Here is a 23,721-nt window from a genome sequence, read left to right on the forward strand (position 1 = left end):
GAGAGAGAGAGAGATGGGGAAAGAAAGGAAAGGATGTAAGACGAGCGGGACCAAAAATGGCGAGGGAGAAGGAAGAGGCAGTGCCCGCGATAGAGTGAGGGATTGAGTGAGGATGGGATGGATAATCAAAGGAAGGGAGAGAGAGAGAGAGAGAGAGAGAGAGAGAGAGAGAGAGAGAGAGTGGGGAGGATCAGATTGCGGGGACAACAAACAACGACAACAACAACTCGAACCACAATTTCAACATCCACTAAATAACAGGGCTGAGTCGGCGGAATGGGTTCTAATTATGTTGATGGTTGATAATTTGGGTCAAGAGGAAGAGAACAGAAAAAGAAGTGTCAGACAGACAGCACAGCAGCTGGAGCTGGAGCCGAAGCCGGTTTGTCATCGATAGACTGACTGACTGTCTGTCAGATTGCTAGCAGGTGAAATGCGCCCTGGAATTCTCTCTGGAATGATCGGCTTCCGACTACCGGCCTGGTGAATTAAACAGGGTACAGTACAGAGTACAGAGCACTTCACCCTATTGAACAGAAAAGAAAGAAAGAAAGAACCATAGAACCATAATGCTTTCAGGTTCATGCTTTTGATATGATTGAATTCCCAGACAAGGTATCGAAAGTCTGGTCCATTCAACACTAGGTTCCATACCATTCATTACAGCAGTACAGTATCTTACCACGCCTGAGGCCGCAACCTCAATTGGTTTGATTGACCCAGTGCAGTACAGTACAGTACAGTACAGTACAGTATCGGTCTACCATGATTTTCTATTCTCTAGAAGAATGCTTCTGCCTCGCTCATTTCTTCTAGTGCCTGAGCCTGCGATGGAACCATCATCCGTTGTTTTGGCCCCAATGCCGCTAAGCCTCGCCCGGGATGGGCAATTTTGGATGGGATAAATTGAATTGGATCGCCGCTTTCTTTCTTTGTCTTGGTGTCGGGCTCAAGGCTGCGGCTGAACAGCGTCTGGTCTCCACCCGATCCCTGGCTTGATATGTTTCCCGTACAGTATGATCAATATAACATACATGTACTTACCCTCCGACTCCGATTTTGATCCACCCTATATATTATCTAGTCTATATACTGAATGACTTTAATGATTATTTTCAAGAAGGAGAAAGATTTCAGTGGCTTTCCTTGCGGGCCACCCAATGCGATGGCCGGTACAACGGCAAAAGCATACTGTTGGGGTCCTGGATGTACCCACACAACGGCCGTTCGTGTGCCGGCTGGCGCTGCTCGATCACGAAGCCCATCCGCTCCACGAGGCAGAACACTTCGGCCTCCGTCAACTCCACATTCCCTGGCTCGCTGATCCCCTGGTCCTGCGAGTCGTGGCTGTTCTCGTGGCTGCGGTTGGCCCCGTCCTCAAAATGCCATAGCAGCGGCCCGACGTTGATCCAGAGCCCGTTCGGCTTCAGGCAGTGATGAATTGTTTCGATATACCGGATCAGGTTCGGGGCGGTATCAATAAAGAAGACCGTCGCCACCGCATCGAATGCCTCTCGGTTATCAGGCTGGCGGTAGAGCACCACAAAGTCCGCCGCCGACATGCTCATCTGGCCGAAAGGAGGGCCCTCTGGGTTCTCCTGCGCTTCTGCCATCACAGTGCCCGGATGTCGGTCGGGAATCATCACTGTCTGGAGCTGTTGCTCCCGCGACAGCAGATTCGAGAAGTGCAGGGCAAAGGGGTAGAGCGTGTGCTTCTGAGGACCGAGGGTGTGGTTGAGGACCCAGCTGCTGGCCAAAAGCTGATGATAGGAGATCTCGTTGCCCTCGGGTGAGAAGCCTGCCCGAGCGATGTCAAAGACCAGGCGACCCAGGCCAGCTCCCGGGACCAGCACCCTGATTTCCTGGCCCGCAGCGGTGCGCGCACCAAACTCGGTGCGCAAGTCCTGGAGGACCGGGTCATAGCAGATTTCTCTCTCGGCGCGCCCTTCGGCGCTCCAATCGCGGTAGAACTGCCTCAAAGTCGAATGGGCCTTGTTGACATCGGAGGTGTTGGCCGTTCCGTGCCAATTCTCCCGGAGGTCCTCCGGGTTCGGGTCGAGCGACAAGCCAAAGGACGATAGACCCGTGGCGAGAATCGCGTCCGCGATCTCCGCATTCATGTCGATAGCATCGTCTACCCGGTTGAAGTGCTCCAGAATCGAGAAGGGCGGCTCGGCGAGCATCTGCCAATGCGCCGAGGGCAGCGCGTAGAATGCTTGTCGCCGCCGATGCGTTGTATTCATATGCGCCGTTCTCCGATATTGTCTGCCATGGTCAGCAGATTCTCAAGTATTCAAAGCCATCATGGTGATGCGAAGCATGGATTGTTGGAGAAATGGCGACCATCCCCTCACTGTAGGACTAGCGTAGCGTAGAGCAAGAACCCAGTAACCATGGCTACATACAACCACAAACGATAAGATAGGACGGTGACACCAGAAGCTCCAGAAGCTGTACCACACAGACCATCCGCACGCACCTGAAGGAATCCAATGCAGCAAAAAGCACCCGCCGCTCATCGGCGTCGGCCAACGGGTCGAAGTCCCCGGCCCAGCTTCGCACATCTTCCGAGTCATCGTGGGGTTCCGATTTGACGGAGTGGGTGATATCGTGTGACATGTTGAGATAAGACGATCGCTCCAGACATTCGAACCGGGAGGAAAGAACAACAAATGATCCCAGGCAGCGATAACACCAAGAACCAGAAAATTTAGCTCCAAGCAGAAACTCGCGTGCGAGAAAAATGACAAGCGATGATGAGACTCCAAAGCCGGAAGATGGAATTCGAGGGCCGCCCGCCGCGGAGAGACCCGCTTTCTTTTTCTTTTTCTCTTTTTTTGTTTTTGGCGGGGAAAATGAGATTCCCCAGTCCAGAAGCGGAACGAGACCTCGCCCACTGGCAGCCTTCCAGCCCATCTTCAATCTTTCTATACTTCGGGCCAGCAAAACAAACAGCTCTTTTCGGCTCATTCACAAGCAACCGGTTTATCGGCTTAGCAGATCTTGTAAACACTCAGGGCCTTTGATTCCCGGACTCAGGGAAATGGCGACAGCAGCAGAGCCCATCCCACCCCGCCTCCACCCGCAGGAGATCTCCTTCCCACTGCCCAAGGCTCTTCACACGACAGCACATATTCATCTGACCTTGTTGGACACATGTGCCATGGTGTTTCTCGCTACGTCGACCCCGGGCGACTCAGCGGGGACAGTGAAGCCGATGGGGAGTTTGATCTACGCGATGCCTGATGTAAGTGTAGTGGACAATATAGATAGATCTGCGTCATCAAAACAGGTCCCCCATGCTCAGGATGAACCTGAACCCATATGCTTTTTACACACACCTTGATTGATGGGGTCACTGAATTTTTCCTCACTCATGCACGAATATTATACCTTCGCCCTTGATGCCCTCTACATCACATATATCCATACCGCATATGCCCATGCCCATGCCCACCTACAACACCCAAACGCTAGCTACCTGCAACTAACCAACAAACCCCTAGCTCAAATCCCCCACCACACCCCTCTCAACAACAATCTACTCCACCCCCAACAGCGTGGAATACACCACCCGAGTCGCCAAGATCCTCGCCCGCAGGCTGCGCATCCCCGTCTACGTGGGGAGCAGCTTCGACCCGACCTCGCTGGGGCTTCAGGTCGAGGAGGAGATGGAAGGGCTACGCCAGATCGTGGAGGTGGTGGTGAAGCGGTGGGAGGATGCGAGGCAGTGATGTCTTTCTCTCCACTTTCTCACAAGTACTATCTGGAGTCTGTCTATCAGGCAGTGGAGGAGGGATGAGACCGTTACTGTTCAGCGCGCGAGGGCTTATTTATCCTAGGCCATGGTGTCTAGAATGCGATTTTATGTTGTGTTCTGACGCTGTTTTCTCTCCCTTCTATCTTATCTCCGGGTCCGAGAGTGGTGGCGCGATGGTCGCTGCGGTTGATAGTTTTCAATTTGTGAGGAAGTGGTAGAGACCCTTCCGTGAGGGTTTGCGAAATGCTCCAAGGGTTTATGATCTGGAGTGCTTGAGATGATTATAGATATGAGATTGACGCCAGGAGGAAGGAAGAGGAATTGTATTCTGCAACACCCATGCGTGTTACTATTATGATGAGTATTTCGGCATAGCTGGTAATAGGCGTAGAGAACTGCGCAGCTTGAATCACCATGGCACTTAGTATATGTCGCATTCATTTGAGGTTCCTCAATTGAAGGCTAGAGAGCACTAGGCTCTAGGGCGATAGCAGTAGTGAGAGCGATGTAGGCGAAGACCTAACATGTCCTCGAGCTTTGGAAGTCCGATAGCCGTCATGTACACCCTAAAGATAGTTGACTCGTGAATCGTCAACGGTAATGACCTAACTCATGATAAGACGCAATTGGAAGGTTATATCAAGTCATCTCAGTAGGGTGTTCAAAGCATAGGTGGTAACTATCACACCCGGCTGCAATTCCATAAAAGAAGAGAAAACCCACTAGTCCCAATTCATTCACTTATGTTCGAGACCCCTGTGAAGATTGTCTTTCCCGGACGTCATTACTTTTTGTTTATTTGCCCCAAATCGAATGAAAAGCGCCACCTCCCACCCCTCCCTGTCGGAGAAGCCCTTTGTGCTGCAACGCTCAAACATCGTCAGGTGGATGAACAGCTGCATGCACGAGTCCTAAAGTATACTAACTAAGCAGCTACTGAATACTTCAGCCATTAAGGACAAGGATGATTACTATCCGCCGACTGTATCGGGAAATGTCCACGACTCAGGCAGGTAGGTAACTCCTGATAGGAAGTATTTCCCAATTTGGCAGATACCGGCAGTTTGCCGAGGGGGGCAAAAGCGAGAAGATAATCAGATTGACATCTCAAGCATCTCCTTAAATTGCGGGTCAATATAGGGCGAGATTGTTCCCTCCTCCCAAATTGATCACGACATCTCGAGCCCCCGCCGCTAGGTCAGCTAGACTACTACGGTATAGTCCAGCCCGCGGGTCTAGCCACTGCCCTCATGCCACTGGCAAGTTCGGCCGAGGCTGGCCAACATGCGTGGAAGCGCGCCGGTTGGATCGGGCGAAGCAGTCCATCCCGCAGGCATGGCCTTGAATCGTGGTAGATCGAATACGAGACTAAGCAAGAGACAATCCTTGGGAGAGGCAGAGGCAGAGGCAGGAAAAGGACAGATAGAGAGAGCGAGAAGAGGTGGGAGGAGGAGGAGGAGGAGGAAGAAAAAGAACGGACTTGCAGACTTAGTCTTTGAATTTCCCGACATTAAACCAAAGGCGACACGACAGTTAACCAACTAATGTCAGAGTGTTCAAGCTCGTGTGCTTGCGGCTGAGGTTACTAGGTCGGAACAAATCTTGAATTGTCAGCGGAAAGGATCGGAGAAAATGAGCCGCTAAGCTCAACAATGAGAATTAGTTAGAATTAGTAGCCCTGCAATCTGCAAGTAAGCAAGCACACAGACTGTTAGGATGGATGCAGGATCTAGGAAGTACGGAGTAAGTTACGGAGTACAGTACGCAGAGCGCAATCCGGATGGGGTGGGGTCGCACGGTTCAGTAACCGAAACCTGGGAGGAGAGCAAGCAAGAAACCCGCGACGGTTGTAACAGCCACCAATCTAGGAGTCCGGCTATGGACGGAGTAACTACAGTACACAACTACACATGATGCTCTTTCAACCGGCCGCCAGGCTGTCGGAAGTAAATCCGAGGCCAAGAATCTCAAGTGGCGCTGGCCCGCTGAATCCCGACCAAAGATCCCTGGCGAGAGTAACGAGGCCATCGATTCATTATTACACATAGTCTATCCGTAGTGTAAGTTAGGCTATACAGACCTCCGACCTCGTCATCAGACCTCTCGTCCGATCGGACGTCAGAACTTCATCCTCTCATGTAGGCGTGCGCATTGGCGCGTGTGGACGATAAAAAACACACAAGAAAAGAACCGCTTCAAGATAGTACTGGAAGAGTTAGTTGTTTCGCGAATATTGATAAGGTGAACGTAGTACGAGTAGTTCAGTGTCGGGTTGGGTTGTCTTGGGGCCAAGGCAGAATAGCAGTCTGCATCCTATGTCCCAATCAAAAGCGTCGCTTGGTCCTTGTACACGGCGATTGTCTACGACACCGAGAGACCGCATGCAAAGCTACTACGATCGCACTAGGATGCTTGGCTGGAACCTGCCGCCGCATGGTTGAAGGGCATTGACCACGAAGACCCCTATTCGCGCAACAGATTAATGGCTGACAGGCTCCGACTGCCAGTCGCTACTCTCAGACAGCATGATCAATTCACTGGGGGCCCAGAATCCACATTACGGTGTCATGGTGAGAGGTAAGACTGAAAGGGTGATTGATGTGAGTAGAGTAGAGTACTGAGTACGTACGGAGCTCTGTAGGCCATAAAGCCACCGACAAGAAACATGTCTCTGTTCAATTTCATTCAGCGGGTGCAGGTGGGCCAATGGTCCATGCATGGCCCACGTGGATGGTTAGGCTCGACTCTCGAACAATATCCGGCCCGTCAAGCCCACCATTGTTACTCAGTACGTATTCCGTAGATGTGTCGGCATTCGATCCTCTTCCGTCGTTGTGGGTGGGCAAAGAGGAGCAAAACACGGCACAGAAGGACCAGTCGATTGAGGAAGCGAGGAAGTGAGAAAACGAGAGAGAGAATGAGGGAGGAAGAGGCCAGAGAGAGAGAGAGAGAGAGAGCGAACGCGAGAAGAAAACCTGCAGAATAGCCATCATGGATCGTGACATAGCTAGACCCTTTAGTTGAGCGCAGCCGCCATTGAGAAGTCGACTGGCCACAACCAATTATTTCACTAGTGCTGTGACGGAACTCACCGAGTTGCGTCCAGGTGGCCTAGCCCCGGTCAAATTGTTGATTTCGATGCATTCACACCAGACGACCGGACGAGAGAGTGCATCATGGCTCGTTGGTTGTTGGTCTATTGATTGACTGACTCATGTACGTAAGGAGAGGGACAAAGGAGAAGTAGATGAGGGAGAGAAGGGAAGTGAAAAAAGGTCTGGCCAGCCAAAGCCCTTCAATTGTCCGCTCTGCCGAGAATATCCCTCCCATGTGTCCCTTCCATGTGTTGGCAATGAGGTTTTGTAAGGTTTACAGCCTTACCGCCTGCTCTCTTCAGCCGTTCTGCCGCCCTCTGCACAGACTTCCGCACCTCATCAAAACACTGCTGACTGCGAGGGGGCCAATGGTCCCCCCGCTCACCGCTTGTAAGGTAAATAAGTAGTAGTGCTAGTTCGTACGTACAGTACCCTGCTTTTTTTTTTTTAACATTGCTGTAGTGTTACTACTGGCTTCTTCCATCGTACCCGTCAATAGCTGAACAACTCTCAGACTGGAGTGCATCCGATGAAGTGTCACGGGACATGCCATATAAAGCGGGACCCTTGAATAATGGATTAGATAAAATAAAAATGCTCCTTGGAGAGAGGCCCAACCAGCTTCCAATTCATATCTTCCGACAACGGTAGTGTAGAGCTTAACTACAAAAGGTATTTTTGCCCGTCGAAGTATCAAGTTACCAGTCACAATATACCTATAACAATGTATGAGTATGAGAGAGAAAGAGAGAGAGAGAGGATGTGTGTGAGTGTGTGAGTGAGAGTGACTGAGAAGGGGCCCACAGCAGGAACCAAATCCGACCACCGCCCGCGTTCTAATTCTATGTAGCACGCACCAAATGTCCTGTACATTTTTAAACTTAGGTCCCGTTGTCCCAAAATTCGCAACAAGCCGTAGGCCGACCGGGAAACAGCTTAGACGAGCTTCTGCTATTCACTGTACAGTACTCCGTACATACTCGTACATAGCATATGTAGCTAGCAACTCGACGCAGCTTGTTTGACGTTCCGTCCATCCGGCTATTTCCTGTCTGCCTTCCAATAGTTTCCTATCGAACCAATTTCTGGCCTGTTTCTCCTATGAAAAGCTTAGTCTTTTGCCACTTGTGACTGGCCGGAGTCTGCATCCACCAGAGTTTACTTAGTCCTAACCATATCGTTGTTCAGATCTCGGCTAGAACATCCGGCCGACATGGTACGTTACATGGTACCTTAGACATGCAGTCACTAGTGACTCCTAGTCTGGGAACCACTTCTCGGGCCTAACCTGCCCTAGTCTAGTCTGGTCTTGACCTTGGAGGACTGGTCAAAGGTGACTAAGATACTCCGACTGGGTTGCGAGTGGGTTGGGTCCTGTTTGTTGTCACCGACTCGATCGCATTGTTCTCGAAAAGGGACAGAACGATTAAACTTAGTAGTAGCCGAGTAGTAGTGCTGTAACTTAAGAGAAAAGCGGGCTGGTCAACCACATCACCGCCCAGTCTCACTCTCTCTTCCGGAGGTCTAGAGTCCACCCAGTGCTTTCGGAACCCAAGGCAATCATGCAACCAACACGGAGCTCTTGGAACGAATCCGATACCCGCGGCAGTGCGGCATCTTTCTGGGAGGGTGTGCTCCCGCATCCACTTCAATGCAGGATGGATGGGCCACTACTGTCAGCGACGGGGGTGGGAGCGACGAATGAACTGGGGTGCGGACTGCGACATGACGACGCTGTCGACTAATACGTAAGACTGGCGGATGTTGCCCGTCGGCGCGGCAGTTTCATTGAAGCAGGATAGGCTGAGGAGATATTTTCCGCAGCCTTGGTAAATGGTCTCAGCATCAATTGTTCTGAACTTGTAAGGAGATGGTAGGTGTACATACGGAGCAAGTCAAGGACTTAATTTACGACTGGAGTCGGTTGCTGCAGCTGCGCAGGACGGTGCAGGCACGCCGCCGCCGCCGCAGCAGACGGATCGGTACTCCGTGTGTGACCTGAAATAACCTACAGTAGTAGGTTAATACCTGTACCTAGTAATTGTACACTACCTTACACATCTAGGTAGGCAGTAACTACCTAAGTTAGTCGTTTGGGGTTAGTCAGTTGGAACCCGAACCCTGAATGGGCAGGGTAGCTGTGACATTCTACTCAGCAGTATTGAGTTTCAAAAGCGTAAGGTTGAGGATGATTTCTGTCATATCAGGAGAGTTACCAGCCGGCCACTAGGAGAGTCTCTTATTTTCCTCCTTCCCCTACACCCCTGCCCCCTGCCCCCATTCATTCTGTTCAGAGGAGAAACAAGAGCTGGGCTAGGCATCAGTTACATCGAGACGAGGAACAATTTGACTACAAATTGGCAGTTGGCCAAGAGCTTAAGACACACGCAGCAGCCGTGTCCCAGCGCCAAGCTGCGAAAAGGGAAGGACCCTATTTGAGAGAGGCAGAGTACTGCGGTGCTGATCGACAGTCGCCGAAGCCCAGAAGGTGAGCGCTGCATTGAGAGGAGAAGAAAAGAGAGACAAAAGTAGGTAATTGACGGAAAAAAAAGAAACGGAGAAAAAAGAAAAAAAAAAAAAAAAAAAAAAAAAAAAAAAAAAAAAAAAAAAAAAAAAAACAAAAAGGGGGCCCATGCCACCCAAAAGATACTACTGCACACTGCTGGGTCGGCTCCTACGTAGGAGACTCTAGGAGACTTTATTTGGGGAAGGCGGGCTTGGGTGGCTGACTATTAGGCCCGTGGCAGAGTTACCCAAGCGCGCTGTCTCGAGGGATCAATTGGTTCAGGACGCATTGATTGTGGCGTTGACACCTGACTCAAGGGAAAGCACTCACAAGGTGATGAGGGGCGAAGGAGGCCTGGATTCTTTCTCAATGCTCAAAGAGGGAATAAGTTGATTGAACTATCAGGTAGTGAAGGATGGTATACTGCTTCGTACAGAGGCAAGTACAGGATACCCATCCTACGGCCATAGCACAGGTAGTACATACCTTACTATGCGCAGTCGATTACTGCGTTTAAGCACTTTTAGGGACTGCGTGGTGTGTGTACACATTGAACCTAGTACGCACTGCCACCTTGCGAAGAGCATTGGGCACGGAACGACCGATGTGCCGATACCAATCAGCGTGAGCAAATGGCCTTAATTTGCTAACCGATCATTTCAGCGCAAATGACGGTGGGCATTGGGTGGTGGGCAGCCGGAGAATTTTCGCTGCCGTGACTCGGCCTGGCAATGGCGTCCGTGTTTCGCCCGAGAAAACCATCATCATCAGCAGCAGCATCGTCATCAGCATCATTACCAATGCCACTGCCAAACATCTTCGTCAGCATCTCAACAGGGCAGTTGGTATTGTATAGTATCAGTACCAGTGGTAATATTAATGATTAATGTGCACAAGCTTGGTCGCAGTGGATCCACGGTTGTTGCCTCGTGCCGTTTACTGGTCTGCCCAATGGGCTTGATCCGGAGCAGTGATTCCGAGTCGATCGTCAGCATATGTTGATGACGAGGTGCGTTTCTCTCTCCCCCTCTCTTTTTCCCTCTTTCTAATTCCGTCTCTAAATTACAGTCCTAATTTTCAACGCGGGGCATTATATCTGTCCTCAGTGTCTCAAATAGACACATAGGTCGAAAAGAAAAGTATCTCTCTTTCGGTGTCATTCGGTGTAATGGATTGCAACTCTAATTGGAGTTGTTGAAGGGATCAATCGGGTCTCAACCTCAACATCAGGGGAAGCGACACCCGGTATTGGATGGATGTCGGTGAAGAGAATAAGAATAGCAACCAACGATCTTCCCCAACATCCAATCAAACCGTTGCCCCATCGACCTTCTCATTGAAGGTAAAGCGAGTTTGACTTTCCACGTTCCCGTCAAACCGCCAGTCATCATTCCGGAGTCGGTTTCTTGGATCCATGATTTGATGATTCTATTCCAGAGTCCCATTTCCGTGAAGCAAAGGTAAGACATACTGAGTACATTAATGCAAGATCATACGCATATGAATACTTTTATAGATTTGTACCGACAGAGTGGGCAGTCTGGATCGAGAGACCAATTCCACTGCCCCTCTCTTCTCGTCCATCGATCATCAATCAGAGGGCTAACTAGTAAGTTAATTACTTAGGCTAATCATTTGAAACCATCGGCTACGGGATTGATCCGAGGCATTATTCCCTGCTGCTGCTGCTGTTAGTTACGAGCGAGCTTACCCTAAATCCCCAACGCGATGATCCTGCAGGTCAGCAGTATTGTAGAAACGGCTCGGATTTGAGCACCGTAAATGACATTCTTTGATCTGTACAGTATGTACTTTGTGTTGCGGGTTGTATGTACAAGTATATTCGTACAGTAAGTTAACTACCTATCAACGTTACTACGACGTATGTAAGCTGGACAGTTAATGGTCAATGGCCAATGGTCCACGGCTGAGCCCAGAAAATTGTTCATCCCATGGCCGGGTCTGGCTCCGTTCCCTCTCTTTCTCTCTCTCTCTTGTCCTCCCCTATCCGAGACCGAGAGACCCTCCCACAGGAAGGAAGGCCCGCCATTCTTCTTTTTGATCCCGCTCCGTGGTGGGACCAGGACCACGTCGCGATCTCAAACCGTCGCCCTGAAGTCGTCAGGACGACACTGCCACTTGCCGATCTCGGGTCGCTTTCCAGCTAGCTAGAGGTCTGATCCTCAGCCAAAACTACTAAACATAAAATGGAAGAAAAAAAAACATCAAGCCTCTGCGCTCCCGGAAGTTGGTACCGACCCTCGTCTGCCCACTTCTCATGACTACAACCATCCACCAGACCATCTCTATCTCTACATCAAAGCGGCTGGCAATTCTTTGCATGATCTTCAAGATAAAAGGAAGAGGGATTCCGATCGATGCTCTTCTCTCATTCATCAATCGCAAACAGTCGATCGATCCAGGCAACAGACCGGCCACTGTTTCTGCTCGTGTTGCGGTTAGCACGATATTAACATAAATTACATTGGTTGACGGTTCGGTAGTGTTTGTGTATGTTTGCATGTGCAAGAGAGAGTGCGAGCGAAGCAACAGCAATCAATGGGTGCAGTGGTAAATTAACACACTTTAATCAAGCGACAGGAGCTAGAAGCCATCAGGCTACCGCGTCGGCAACAGATTCCTTGACGGATAGACTTTCTGCAGTAAGCTCAGGTCTAATCTCCGGCTCGAGCCTGCCCACCCCTCTCCTTTCGATCTGATTTGAGTATAGAATGGCGTCGTTTCAGCCATGTTTTTCCTGTTGTTCTGTAACCGGGGTCAGCCGAGAAACTTTCGGAGACCTTTCCTGAACCTGGAAGGACCCTGGATGGTTGGGTCGTGTGAAGAGAGGGGGGAAGAGGGGGGGGGGGGGGGGGGAAGGGGTGGGGGGGGGGGGGGGGAGGGGGGGGGGGGGAAGGAGAGACAAGAGACAGAACGACGAAGGGGGCAATAGGTTGGCCGATTTCAGCCTCTCCTCGCACTGACAGGCTAGCTATTCCAAGCCTGGTGACTGTGCCCCCCAAAGTTGAACTTATTTCAAACACATATGATGGACTAGGTACCTAGTTAAAGGGGACGGAGGGCTGAAGAGCTGCTTGGAGCTGGGAATCAAAACTGACAACTGCTGTCGCCGTTGAGCAATGTCGTAGTGTTGTAGTGTTGTTGTTGCTGGTGCTGGTGCTGGTGCTGCTGGGTGCCGCTGCCGCTCCCGCTGCTACTAAATCTTAGAAGGGATTTGTTTCCACTTGATCATTGCCGGAGTCAATATAGAGACGAACTAGGGTTCGAGAAAATTAAAGGAATCTGTTAATAAGATATTTAACCATACCAGATCAGAATCCCTGACACAGAGAAATTTCTCAGGTTTTTTTCTTCTTGAATCGAGTTATCTATTTGATCTCTTTTTTTTTCTTTCTTCCTTTCTTTCCCCCCCCCCCCCCCCCACAATAGGAAGATTGTGCTTACCCCCCCCCCCCCCCCCCCACAATAGGAAGATTGTGCTTATAGCGAGTAGTTGTTATCTAGCTCGCTAACTAGGTAGGTTGGTAGGTAGGTAGGTAGTAACTTAGGTAGTAGGCAAGTAGGTAGGTAGTCAATTAGTAGTAGTATGACGGACGACGGGCTTATCGTCCATTCCTGCCCATGACTGCCGAAGCCCGTCACCACTCATTATTCACTCTATATCCTTTCCTCCTCTTCATTCTTCTTTTTGCCCCGTCGTCGTCTTTTCTGCCGCAAGTCGCCTTCTTCCCTTTCTACTCTCTCTTCCTTTCTCTCTCCGTCCCTTCTTGCCTTTTCCCTTCCCTCAATTTTGTCTTCCCCTCTCTAAGGTGGCCACCTCTTCACCAGCCCCTCCTCTACGAATTGTGTCCACAACACTCTGAAACCCCTTCATTCTTATCAATGCTTGTTTATGCGCACGACAACCTGGTCCAGTCGAACTTCGCAACGCGACCACCACCAGTACAACGAAGTATTCCTTCCTTGGTGAAACCCACAGCAAGGCATTTCTTAAGCGGCTCTTCTTCTGGCAGCCCCTCTCAGCCTCGGTAGTATTCTTGTATGGCTTCACCAGCACCCACTTGCACTCCAACACATCCATCTGTCCGCACCAGGAACTACCGCAAGACTACCGCGTCTAGACTAGATGTCTCCACGGTTGACCATCGCTCCAACTTTATTTCTTTCTCTGGAACATTGAATCTCTGACCCAAATTCATCATTGGTGCGATCGATACAGCTATTTTATTTTACCTTCGTCGCCATTGCGGATAACCGCCCCTCTCCTTCCACCTTCCCCCCCCTCCTTCCTCTTCCACTCTATCCTACTGCAAAACCTGGGTGGGAATTTCGGGAATTTGCGCTCTTTTCGGGATCTGGTTGATTGACAAAGTTCCTTGTCGCTTTTTATTCCCCCTCCCCACTATCTACGCTAGTTGCCTTCTGATTTGCATCTATCTATCTGTGAAGGGAGAAGGAAGAAAGGGAAGAAAAAAAGAAAAAGAATAGTGTTGGGGGTCTGCTATCAATCCTTGCTGTCTGGCCTCGCATCATCATCATTATTATCATCCGCCTCTTCCTCATCCTCTTTTGCTTCTCTTTCTCTAACCAGCGGACGGACTCGATTACCATCCCGGCGCGCACGCGCAAACTGCTTCCACCTTCATCACCTTCGCCTTATGAGGTTGCATTGCAGGTGTCGGCATGCAGGCGTATTATTTTCGTTCATCAACTAGCCCGAACCAGCCGGGAGGGTCGTATGAGCTTCCCCCCGTGCACGCGGTGACTTCGCCGCCAGCGCCTCTTCAACCGCCCGGCGGCCCACCACAACCACCACCCGCCGCTGGTGCTGCTTCACTGCTTTCCGCACCGCCCAGTCGACCCGACAGCGGTCTGCGGATGTCCCATCTTTTGCAACCCTTGGCCCAGCAAATGCCAACCCCTCAATCGTCAACCACCGCAACCTCTCTTCCGCCTTACTCGCGTTCCTATGAGTCCAGCGGCTCACCCGCGGAGGGCGCATCTATCCTCGCGGATGCGCCAACGCTCTCCGGCCCGGGACCGGGAATGCTACAGCCGGTGGGTGGTGTGGCGGCTGGACCGCATCCGCATCATCAGCAATCGCAGCAGCCTCTGCAACAGAAGAGGGCGTATCGGCAGCGGAGGAAGGATCCCAGTTGCGATGCCTGTCGGGAGCGCAAGGTCAAGGTATGGTTACGCCGCAGCCCTGTTACTTTGGCCTCGCATTGACCTTCCGCCCAGTGTGACGCCTCCGAGTCGTCCAGTTGCACAGAATGCACCAACCGCAAGGTGCGGTGCCAATTCACCAAGGAAACCAACAGACGCATGTCGTCTATTAAGTTTGTGTTACCGTTCCCTCCGTGACCACACATGCTAACTGCCTGGTAGACAAGTTCAAGACCTCGAAAAGCAACTGCTGTCAACCAGGCAGCAACTCCACCAACTACGATCGGGGATGCTAAGGTCGGACAATCTGATGGATCTCGACATTGATGCAACGGGCCAACCGCAGCTGAAGCTTCCGGATATCGGGTCCCGTCCCCCGCGCCGACCCAAGGCGCCCTTCGTGCATGATCTGACCCAGGCACGGATCAACCTGCGCAAGTACGGTCGAGGAATTCTAAAGGTTCCTCCACCTTATCGACAGCGGGGACCTAAATCCCTGCTAACGACGGATCCCCCACCACTTCCACCAAAAGATGTGGCGAATCGCTTGCTGGGGCAATATTATTCTTGCATCCACTCTATTCTTCCCGTCATTCACTGGCCTACTTTTGTGGCGGAGTACGAGGAGGTCTACCAAGCAGGCTCGTTACTGGGTATCCCTCGGGAATGGGCGGCAGTCCTATTCGGTGTCTTTGCATGCGGGTCTCTACACACCCTAGAAAGAAACCGGGAACAGGAAGGCAAGGAGTTTGTGAAGATCTGTTGCGGTGTCATCGATGTATGGCAGGATAACTTCACTCTAGACCAGGCCCGAGCGGCGCTGCTGGCCAGTATCTTCCTTTACGAAGCGAATTCCCGGTCGGCCAGCTGGGTGTGGATTGGGTCTGCTGTGAGAGTGGCCCAGGAGATCGGGTTGCACTTGGAATCCGGGCCCTGGTCACCTCTAGAGGGCGAGATGCGCAAACGAGTATGGTGGGGGATGTACACCTGGGACCGGTAAGAATCACCCTATCGTAGGACTCGTCGCCGAAGGTCCGAGACTAATTCATTCCCAGGCTTCTTGCTTTAGAGATGGGTAAACCAGTACTGATCAATGATCAGGACTGCGATGTCGACCTGCCATGTCCCGTTGATGAACAGTATATCTCAGAAGGCGGTGGTGTGCCGGAGAGCCCGCAAACAAGTTCCCTTCTTGCAAGCATCCATGTCGTCCGCTCGATCGGACAGCTATCTCGAACCCTGAAGAGCCCAACCATCAGTCCGGCCACTTTGGAAACTTTCGAGCGACACTTCAATGCCTGCTTGGCTACATTTCCCTCGCAGTATCTGCCGCGGTCCGAGCAATACCTTGACCCCCGTTCTCTTGCACCCATAATCTATCTGCAGAACGCGCGACTCCTTCTTCATCGACACAATATGTCCCCATGCTGCAATCGCGAGGCCCGAACGTCGGCGCTGGACTTTTGTGTGTCGACCGCCCAGGATACTGCTCGTCTTCTTTCGCGCTGTATGCGACCTCCGCCCGCCAGCCCGCGTCATGGACACCCGACAAGCAGCGGCGAGGATTGGCGACCACTACTCGCCTCATCAGCTGGCGCTATGCTATGTGTACATCTCTGGCGTTGCGTGCTGCTGCTTCTTTTTCGCCAGGAATATGCCGCTGCATTAGTCTGCGTACAAGCCAGTGCGGCGATTGGGGACTCACGCGCGGTGAATGCTGCCTGCGGACAATACTTGGCATTTTTCTTGAAGGCGCTACTTCAACGCAGCGAGACCATTATATCTGAACTTGACGAAGAGCTGATTGCGTATGTTTCTGGAGACATGCAAGGAACGATTGAAAGCAGCTGGGTATGGCAAGGAAGCGCAACAGGTTCTCAACTCGAAACGATGTCCCCCCAACTCAACAGTCCCACCGCATATCCGCGTCCCGAGATGGAGATCACGGAGAATTGGGAAGGTTGGGCTTGGGTTGAGCAGAGCGTACGGTATTTGAGTGAGAGACAGCAGCAGCAACAACAACAACAACAACAACAACAACAAAAAGAATTACAGCAACAACACCAACACCAACAAGAACAACACCATCATCATCATCATCTTAAGCCAGCGGAATCGTCTTACCTAGGACTTGACGCAGCAGCCACCAGCTCTGATGCAACCACACCCCAGTCAAGCTCATCTCATTCGCGCATGACGATCGCCAGTATCATTTAAGTGGTAACGCATAAAATGGCTGTGCACGGCACTCGGTGGGGTTCGTTGACATCTGGCTCTTTTACCAGGTCAGGTCCAGTCTCTCAGAATGAGCTCGTTTCGGTCGCACCACAGCCGAACTATCATGCCTGAGGCAGACATATCCCATCCGAGCAATCGAGCGAACGGGATTTTGCTGTACCAACGCCATGTCATAATATCTTGCCCGTGGGAGCTCTTTTCACGTCTCTTTATTAAAGCATGTGAGATGAAGTTATGGATCACGAAACAGCTTTTCTTTCTCCTTTTCTTTCCTTTCTCCATGATTCACTACTATAATATTTAGTATATTGTTCGCGTAGATATCCCTCTTGTTGGTTGGACAGAACCCCTTTTGTACAGAGTATGTGTACACGCATAGGCGATTGAGTTTTTTTTTATAGATGACACTATCCCTACACTGTTCTTGAATTCAAACTTGATGAGACATGTCCTAAGTCAACTCCGTTCATTGTCCAATCTCTTGAATCACAACAACAATACCATCTTCGCTACCATACCCCACGCCCCCCACCATCTATAGTACTAGCAACGTGATATTTCTCCCCGCATCCGAAAAATAGTCTTCATTAAAGAAAGCAAAGCAAGAAAAGCAAAAAGTAGGATGACAAGCGAACCAAAGGTGGGTAAGGTACAAGGACTAGGCCTGAGAAGGCAGGGAAACCTAGGTTTCTAAGTTGATACTCCGGCCGAAGCGCGCATACAGGGCGACCTTGAGTTGCTGCAGCTCCTCGCGCAGGTCGCCCAGTTTCTCCTCCAGCTTGCTCACCTCGGCGTCGATTTGCTCGGTGGAGGTGGCGAGGAGGGACTGGGCTTCTTCCAGGGGAAGGTGGAAGAAGGAGTCACCGATCTTGTAGCTGCAGTTGGGATGTCAGCGGATCATAATGGGGATTAGAAATTGGAGATGAAGGATGAGGGGGAAGGGGGGAGGAGGGTAACCACTTACGGAACGAGATCATCTTCATCTGCGAGTTCGAGCTCGGTGGAGATTTCTTCGAGATCTTCTTTGTCTTTCTGTTTTTGATTTCTCATATCAGTTTGTACTGCTAACTATTCAGGTGGAGGTTACGTAGTGACGACGTTGGCGGGGTGAATTTTGGGATAGAGAGAGGTAGGAGGAGAACGCAAGTCTGAAAGACAACTAAAGGGCTGCCGAGCTTACCTGCTTCAGTTTCAATTGCTCTTCCAACACAATTTCCCGTTGGTGGAGGCGACTGAAGCGGTTGATTTTTTCTTGGTCCTCGCGGCGGACTTCGTTGTCCTCGCCGCGGGCTTCATCTTCTTTTGAGAGCTGGTGGGGGGGGGAATTAGTTTTTTTTTTTTTTGGTTGGTGAATTAGATGGGGGAATGACTTTAATAGATCTATCAAAATGAGAAGAAGGGTGCTTACCATACGAGTTTGAATCATTTTGGAATAGACGGGTGCGAATTTCGAGGGGTGGAGAGGATGTTTGATTGATTGATTGATTGATTAATATTGGGATGGGGATTTGATGCTGGGGAGGTTTCTTCTTTGGGCTGATGTGGCCCGTGCACAGAGTGACTTAAGGATAACCTAACTACAATACGGGCGGACAGAGTAAGGTGAAGTGTCAAATAACCTGTGTTCTATAGACCTGTAAGAAGTACCACTGAATGCTATTGATAGTAAGGTAGTCTATTAGGTCTCTTTGTCTATCTATCTAGTATTCTCCTTGATGCTCCTGTGCTTTGTTGCTAGTGGCCAAGCTCTCGGTTCCTTCCTTGTATGCTTGCTAACTTGCTAACCTTCTATACTTCATCCTCACTGAATGCTAAGGTGACTCTTTGGTGCATCTGAATTGTTCTAAGCACATTTCTTCTCAACTCCCTCGTATCTCTGCTGGATGAACCTCCAGTCTCCTTTTCACATTCTGCACATGCGGCACCTGGTCGGGTGACATCATTGCCGTCAGCTGCTCGCCAGGCGCAGTGCCAATACAAGCCTTCCTCAAGCACGCGAGTTGCCTTCTCTCTCACACTGTCTCCTTCCTCCCTCGCTATTGTTTAATCCTTCGAAGCTCTCTCTTCCTCTCTCTCTGCCTCATTGCAAGGATTGCATTGTGGACGTTCTGCATGCTGACTTAGTCGACTTCCCTCTCGGCCCGCCCTCGCCTCGGAGAAACGAAGAGCTCCGGCCACCGCATCATCGCCGACAACTGATCGAATCAATTTCCCAGCCTGCCTTCTCGCCTGTTCATTCTGTGAACACGGCTTCTCCAGTTCACCACCTCATTTGACTCCCCACGAGGAATACTACTTTATTAACTTCGTCGCTGCTATCTGAAATTTTTCACGTTTTCTACTTGCGAAACTGTCGAGCTGAGCTCCGGTGACCAACGCAATCACCCTCTTCAGCCAAACGCGGCCCTGTCAGCACCACAATCAACCAACATCCACAATGCGAATACCGTCCAACCTATCCTCTACCCTTCTCTCCTCCGCCCTGCTCCTCCCCAGTCTGGTCTCTGCCTTGGGCAATTTCAACTGCAAAGACATAATCGTCGATAAAATCAAATATGACCTCAGCCCTCTCGGCGGCGTACACACCCTCTACAACGTGGTCGAGAAGCCCGAGGAATCCGCGACAGTCAACACGACATATGTGCTCAACATCTGCAGTATCCTGGGGAAGGCTGCCAATCGAGAGCACCTGAAGTGTGGAACGTCCAAGAACAGTGCGCTTCTCCCCTTGCCAACTTGCCCGCGAATCTATCCTCTTCTCTTGCGTCGCATCTTCCCATGCACTAACCTCTCGATCATATATAGTCTGCGGCTTCGAATACCGACGCCACGCGAACAGCAGCGTCGAAATAGACCAGGGCTTTCCCATCGCGGGCTACGACCACCTCGGATCCGGCAGCAAAGACACCGAGGTCACTCGCTTAAAGGAATCCGACTCATCCCGTGAAGGTCTCCTGATCAAATTTGCCGGCGGCAGCTATGAGGACACGACTGGCAAGAAGCACGCCGCCAAAGCCGTGATCGAGTTCAATTGCGACCCCGACCGGTCGGGGTTGGAAGGTCTCCGGACCACGAACGAGCCGGTCGGTAGTGAGGCTGCGTTGCGCGCTCGCGAGGAAGAGGGCAGCGGCAACAGAAATAGTACCAGCAGTCTTCAATTCAAGAGCTTCGGTCCCGTCGATGACGACACTTACGTGCTGCGGCTGGACTGGGCGACACGGTACGCGTGTGACAAGTACCGAGATGATAACAAGGGGGACTCCTCGAGTCATTGGGGATTCTTCACCTGGCTGATTATTCTGTATGTCTTCCCGTTTCCGTCCCCTTCTCTACTTGTGCCTTTAATACCCTGTCGTGGAGAGGTGAAACGCTAATCAACTAATCCCCGGATAATACAGTCTCTTCCTGTGTATCGCTGCCTACTTGATCTTCGGTTCCTGGCTCAATTATAACCGCTACGGTGCCCGTGGGTGGGATCTTCTCCCGCACGGGGACACGCTGCGCGATGTCCCCTACATCTTCCAGGATTGGGTCCGTCGGGTGGTCAACACGTTGCAAGGGTCGGGGTCGCGAGGCGGCTACAGTGCGGTTTAGAAGGTTGTCTATTTCGGTACGTGTTGTATTAAAGGAAGCTGGGAGGTGGGGTGCAAGAAAGCGTATGTTATAGTTGAGGAGCCGGCATACGGACGGATTCCAGGTATACTTCCATACTTAGGCAGGGATTGCCCTTGTGTGGTGGAGTGGTAGTTATGGTGAATTGGAAACTTTTGAATATGATACAAATGGCTAGTTTTCATTGCTCTGATACACGAGACAATTGATCATAATGATCGATGTATATGCTCCTTGGATACTCCTAGAAAACAAGTGGTAGCTGGCGAGCAGAAGGGGCACAGGGAGGCTGTTGATTGCAGACTTTCAAGGCACCAGCTACTACCATACGGATAGCTCATAACTCACAATCATCACTACTGACTACCAGAAGAATGAATGGTTATCAATTTCCCTTCTCAGAATCCTCCACAAAAGAGATAGTCAAGCTTCGAAATCCTCAAAGTGATGGTAACAATTTCCCAGACCCTTTCGTGATCATGACTGACAAATTGCATTTGATCACAAAGAACAAACAACACAAACAAATCAAACACAAGCACAAGATCATCATCCATCGACATACAAACATGACATAGTATGGTATGCATACTTATGCAGATCGTATGCACATCGAAATCGCGTCATCAAAGCTAAGATATCGTCAAAGTTCATCAATCAAGGCGGGAAATGATCACACAATTGAAACAAGGGATTCTGAAGGGGACAGATTGATACTAATAATCTGATCCGCCGCCCCCTCTTATTCCCCGTTCACCTGGTTTGCTCTTGCATTTTCCACACCGCTGGTTTTCTTTTCTTTCTTCTCGTTTCGTTAATGCAAACTGTACTCCCCTCCAAAACCCTCGTCTTCACCTAACATCATGAATTGAGGTAGGTTCGGGAGACTCTTTCCTAAACCTTCATGGCGAAGTTCTTCAAATACAGATAATCCGCCATGTTGGCATCCACGGTCTTGCGGATGAGGGCAGCGCCTTCGGGCCCGTATTTCTCCTGCCATTCGGCGTCGAATTGGGCCTCGGTCTTCTGGGCTCGGGGCTGAGTTTGTGGTGTTAGTTTTGAGGAGTCCAGTTTCACCAGCTGAATGGGTTTGGGTGTATGTGAGAGGAAAGAGAGAGGAGAGAGAGGTAGGTGGTGCGTGTTCTGGTGACTTGTCTTCCTCCAGCTCTCTGGATCTCTTTCTTTCTTTCTTTATTTTGTGACGTGACGTAGGAGAGAGGCAATGAACAGAATAAAAGGGAGAATACTAACATGTTTCCTCCCCACCAAGCCTGTCGACTCGATAGCATCGTTATGGAATCCCCTCCACTTCTCGAACGCGGCCCGCGCGCACGCGTGATCGGCCTCCGTATCCCAGCACAGCATTGAGGGATCGTACTTAAGGCCCACGCTACGGCAGAAGGCCTCAATCATCGGGGCCGGGTTGTCGAGCATATCGTCCGCGTCGACGACGCAAATCTCCACCTCTTCCTCCCTGCCACCGCTGCTCCGTCCGGTCATGCTGGCGGAGGAAGCCGAGGACGACGGACGCGAGGAGGCGACCGACGAGGAGTCCTGCTCCGTCTCGTCATGCTCGTACGTGGCGACCCGCGGGCCGACCAGACGCGTGTTCCGCAGATAGTCGAACGTCCGGCGGAGCTCGTCGTACCCGGCCTCGGCAGGGTCGTAGTTCTGGAACCCGGTCACCGCATCCAGCGGCGGGATCGTGCAGCGGTAGTACGAGGGTACACTATAATGCGGGTCGCGGATGAGGAAGGCAAAGTGGAACTGCGACAGGAGCGCCCGCGGCATCACGGTCGGGTTGCCGGGTTCCGCCTCCGTCGCGTACGGGTACGGCGTTGCCTTCGACTCCTCCGGCTGCTCTGTACCTACGCCGCGCTTGATCCTGTGCAGGGATGGCGCGATGCTGGCGGGTTGGCCGTGCGGCGGAAGGAGGTAGTGGATTATGTCCTTGATGAAGACGCGTTTGCCCTGTTTTTTGGGGTAAGTATCTTGCCAGGTTTGTGGGACTGTGAATGTGTGGATGTGTTGGGACACATGGTGGTAGGCTGGGGGAGGGAGAAGACATTAGGGCAGAAAGAACAGGCTTAGTAGGCTGATGCATGCTCGCCAGTCCATCCGGTTGTTCCTGTGGTTTATCTCCCTGAGCGTGTAGGGGAAACGAAACAAGACACTCGCAGGTGATCCACATGCAGGCACGGAAGAATCATGCTTGTAGATGCATCACGACGGCAAGCAGAATCTTGCTCCTGCGTTTTCCCCGGATTTCTCTAATTTGGCAGACCGGACCCTCATCCGAATGGATTCGTCGACGATCTCAAACTACGATGGCCGAAGGGGAGGGAACACAGTGCTAGGGACAACGGAAAGAGAAGTGGTGAAGAAAACAAAACAGGCAAGAAAAAGGGTCGGACCTCAGATGATTCGCGCTCGATGCGATCCAGGACGGTCTTGAACGTCGACTGGCTGAATCCGCTGTCCAGACGGGCCTGTTCATCGTCGGCGAATCTGGTCGACAACCGCTCCGGTCCATAGTAGAAGGCATCACCAAACGGCTCGTGGACACACTGGATGGTATCCCGCTGAGTCATGAAGACCTAATGCAACCAAGATTAACGAGATGTTACAACCCAGGAGATGAGATGGGGTGGGAGAAGTTGCAGGGAACAACATACTCGCTCAAAGGCCGTGGAACACGCGCGGGGGTGAGTAGCCACAAAGATGGGCTTCTGCAACATCGTGACGGAGTATTTTCTCCGGTCGATGGTCGAATAATGACACGATAATCCTTTTTGGACTGCTGATCTGTTCGATCGCTGGGAAATCGGTTTTTCAGATTTCCTCACTGCAAGTTTCAAGTACAAGATCTATCGACCAGGGAGTTTCACCACTGGCGTAGGTACTCGGGGATTATTGGACGTAGCACCCTTTTTCTCGTCCGGTTTACTGGATTTCGAGGTGGGTGGAATGTTGTAGTGTATGCTTGGACGAACCTATTCAAGCAGTCTTGCAGGCACACCTAGTTGGGAGGATTTCTTCCAGGCTGCAAGTTGACTGAAAGATAGAGGAAAGAAGGGAGGAGGAGGGGAAGGCAAAATGAGGGCTCGCGGGCTTTATACTGGCTATGGATGTGTCAGTCAACAACAATTTTTATTATCCGACTCCAATATTTTAACTCAATCAAGCCATTCAAGAGGCGAGAGCAACAGGTACTACTGCTGTTTAGGCTTACGAAAATTTACTGGAGGTTTCCCACCAGCGAACGAGGAACAAGAGGGATTCGAGTGAAACCGGGCAGATTGACCCGTGGATCGTACCCCGAT

At 51.1% G+C, this 23,721-nt stretch overlaps 7 protein-coding genes across 7 annotated transcripts; 4 read left to right on the forward strand and 3 right to left on the reverse strand.

The window, feature by feature from the left end:
- Positions 1 to 825: 825 nt before the first annotated feature.
- BO95DRAFT_510799 (N2227-domain-containing protein) lies at positions 826 to 2,619 on the reverse strand (the record flags this gene model as incomplete). The annotated part of the gene is made up of 2 exons (XM_025591382.1): positions 826 to 2,265; positions 2,480 to 2,619. The coding sequence occupies 2 exons, from the start codon at positions 2,617 to 2,619 to the stop codon at positions 1,134 to 1,136; spliced, it is 1,272 nt and encodes a 423-aa protein (XP_025446728.1). The 3' UTR covers positions 826 to 1,133.
- A 424-nt stretch (positions 2,620 to 3,043) lies between these two features.
- BO95DRAFT_352446 (proteasome assembly chaperone 4 family protein) lies at positions 3,044 to 3,734 on the forward strand (the record flags this gene model as incomplete). The annotated part of the gene is made up of 2 exons (XM_025582133.1): positions 3,044 to 3,247; positions 3,507 to 3,734. 2 exons carry the CDS (start codon positions 3,044 to 3,046, stop codon positions 3,732 to 3,734), a joined length of 432 nt encoding a protein of 143 aa, XP_025446729.1.
- An 861-nt stretch (positions 3,735 to 4,595) lies between these two features.
- On the forward strand, positions 4,596 to 5,460 carry BO95DRAFT_438544 (uncharacterized protein). Its single transcript, XM_025585541.1, has one exon. It carries the CDS (start codon positions 5,045 to 5,047, stop codon positions 5,303 to 5,305), a length of 261 nt encoding a protein of 86 aa, XP_025446730.1. The 5' UTR covers positions 4,596 to 5,044; the 3' UTR covers positions 5,306 to 5,460.
- Positions 5,461 to 13,939: 8,479 nt separating this feature from the next.
- On the forward strand, positions 13,940 to 17,245 carry BO95DRAFT_438549 (transcription factor domain-containing protein). The gene is made up of 4 exons (XM_025585542.1): positions 13,940 to 14,569; positions 14,624 to 14,721; positions 14,771 to 15,544; positions 15,604 to 17,245. Exons 1-4 carry the CDS (start codon positions 14,066 to 14,068, stop codon positions 16,763 to 16,765), a joined length of 2,538 nt encoding a protein of 845 aa, XP_025446731.1. The 5' UTR covers positions 13,940 to 14,065; the 3' UTR covers positions 16,766 to 17,245.
- A 223-nt stretch (positions 17,246 to 17,468) lies between these two features.
- On the reverse strand, positions 17,469 to 18,212 carry BO95DRAFT_427683 (tubulin-binding prefolding complex subunit GIM3; the record flags this gene model as incomplete). Its single annotated transcript, XM_025584810.1, has 4 exons — positions 17,469 to 17,661; positions 17,751 to 17,854; positions 17,967 to 18,095; positions 18,195 to 18,212. 4 exons carry the CDS (start codon positions 18,210 to 18,212, stop codon positions 17,469 to 17,471), a joined length of 444 nt encoding a protein of 147 aa, XP_025446732.1.
- A 1,011-nt stretch (positions 18,213 to 19,223) lies between these two features.
- On the forward strand, positions 19,224 to 20,380 carry BO95DRAFT_459254 (autophagy-related protein 27; the record flags this gene model as incomplete). Its single annotated transcript, XM_025588636.1, has 3 exons — positions 19,224 to 19,500; positions 19,592 to 20,087; positions 20,185 to 20,380. The coding sequence occupies 3 exons, from the start codon at positions 19,224 to 19,226 to the stop codon at positions 20,378 to 20,380; spliced, it is 969 nt and encodes a 322-aa protein (XP_025446733.1).
- Positions 20,381 to 21,292: 912 nt separating this feature from the next.
- BO95DRAFT_352741 (uncharacterized protein) lies at positions 21,293 to 23,136 on the reverse strand (the record flags this gene model as incomplete). The annotated part of the gene is made up of 4 exons (XM_025582147.1): positions 21,293 to 21,436; positions 21,650 to 22,369; positions 22,813 to 22,995; positions 23,074 to 23,136. The coding sequence occupies 4 exons, from the start codon at positions 23,134 to 23,136 to the stop codon at positions 21,293 to 21,295; spliced, it is 1,110 nt and encodes a 369-aa protein (XP_025446734.1).
- Between the last annotated feature and the right edge of the window lie 585 nt (positions 23,137 to 23,721).

Source organism: Aspergillus brunneoviolaceus (genome assembly GCF_003184695.1).
Source record: "Aspergillus brunneoviolaceus CBS 621.78 unplaced genomic scaffold BO95scaffold_5, whole genome shotgun sequence".
In the NCBI taxonomy this organism is placed as follows: domain Eukaryota; kingdom Fungi; phylum Ascomycota; class Eurotiomycetes; order Eurotiales; family Aspergillaceae; genus Aspergillus; species Aspergillus brunneoviolaceus.

What these genes read in the sequence shown, in the direction of transcription:
- BO95DRAFT_438544 (XM_025585541.1), top strand. Translation starts at nt 5,045, where the DNA reads ATGCGTGGAAGCGCGCCGGTTGGATCGGGCGAAGCAGTCCATCCCGCA.
- BO95DRAFT_438549 (XM_025585542.1), top strand. Translation starts at nt 14,066, where the DNA reads ATGCAGGCGTATTATTTTCGTTCATCAACTAGCCCGAACCAGCCGGGA. An exon ending in AGACGCATGTCGTCTATTAA is followed by an intron (nt 14,722 to 14,770) that starts GTTTGTGTTACC and finishes ACTGCCTGGTAG; the next exon opens with ACAAGTTCAAGACCTCGAAA. An exon ending in GGGATGTACACCTGGGACCG is followed by an intron (nt 15,545 to 15,603) that starts GTAAGAATCACC and finishes ATTCATTCCCAG; the next exon opens with GCTTCTTGCTTTAGAGATGG.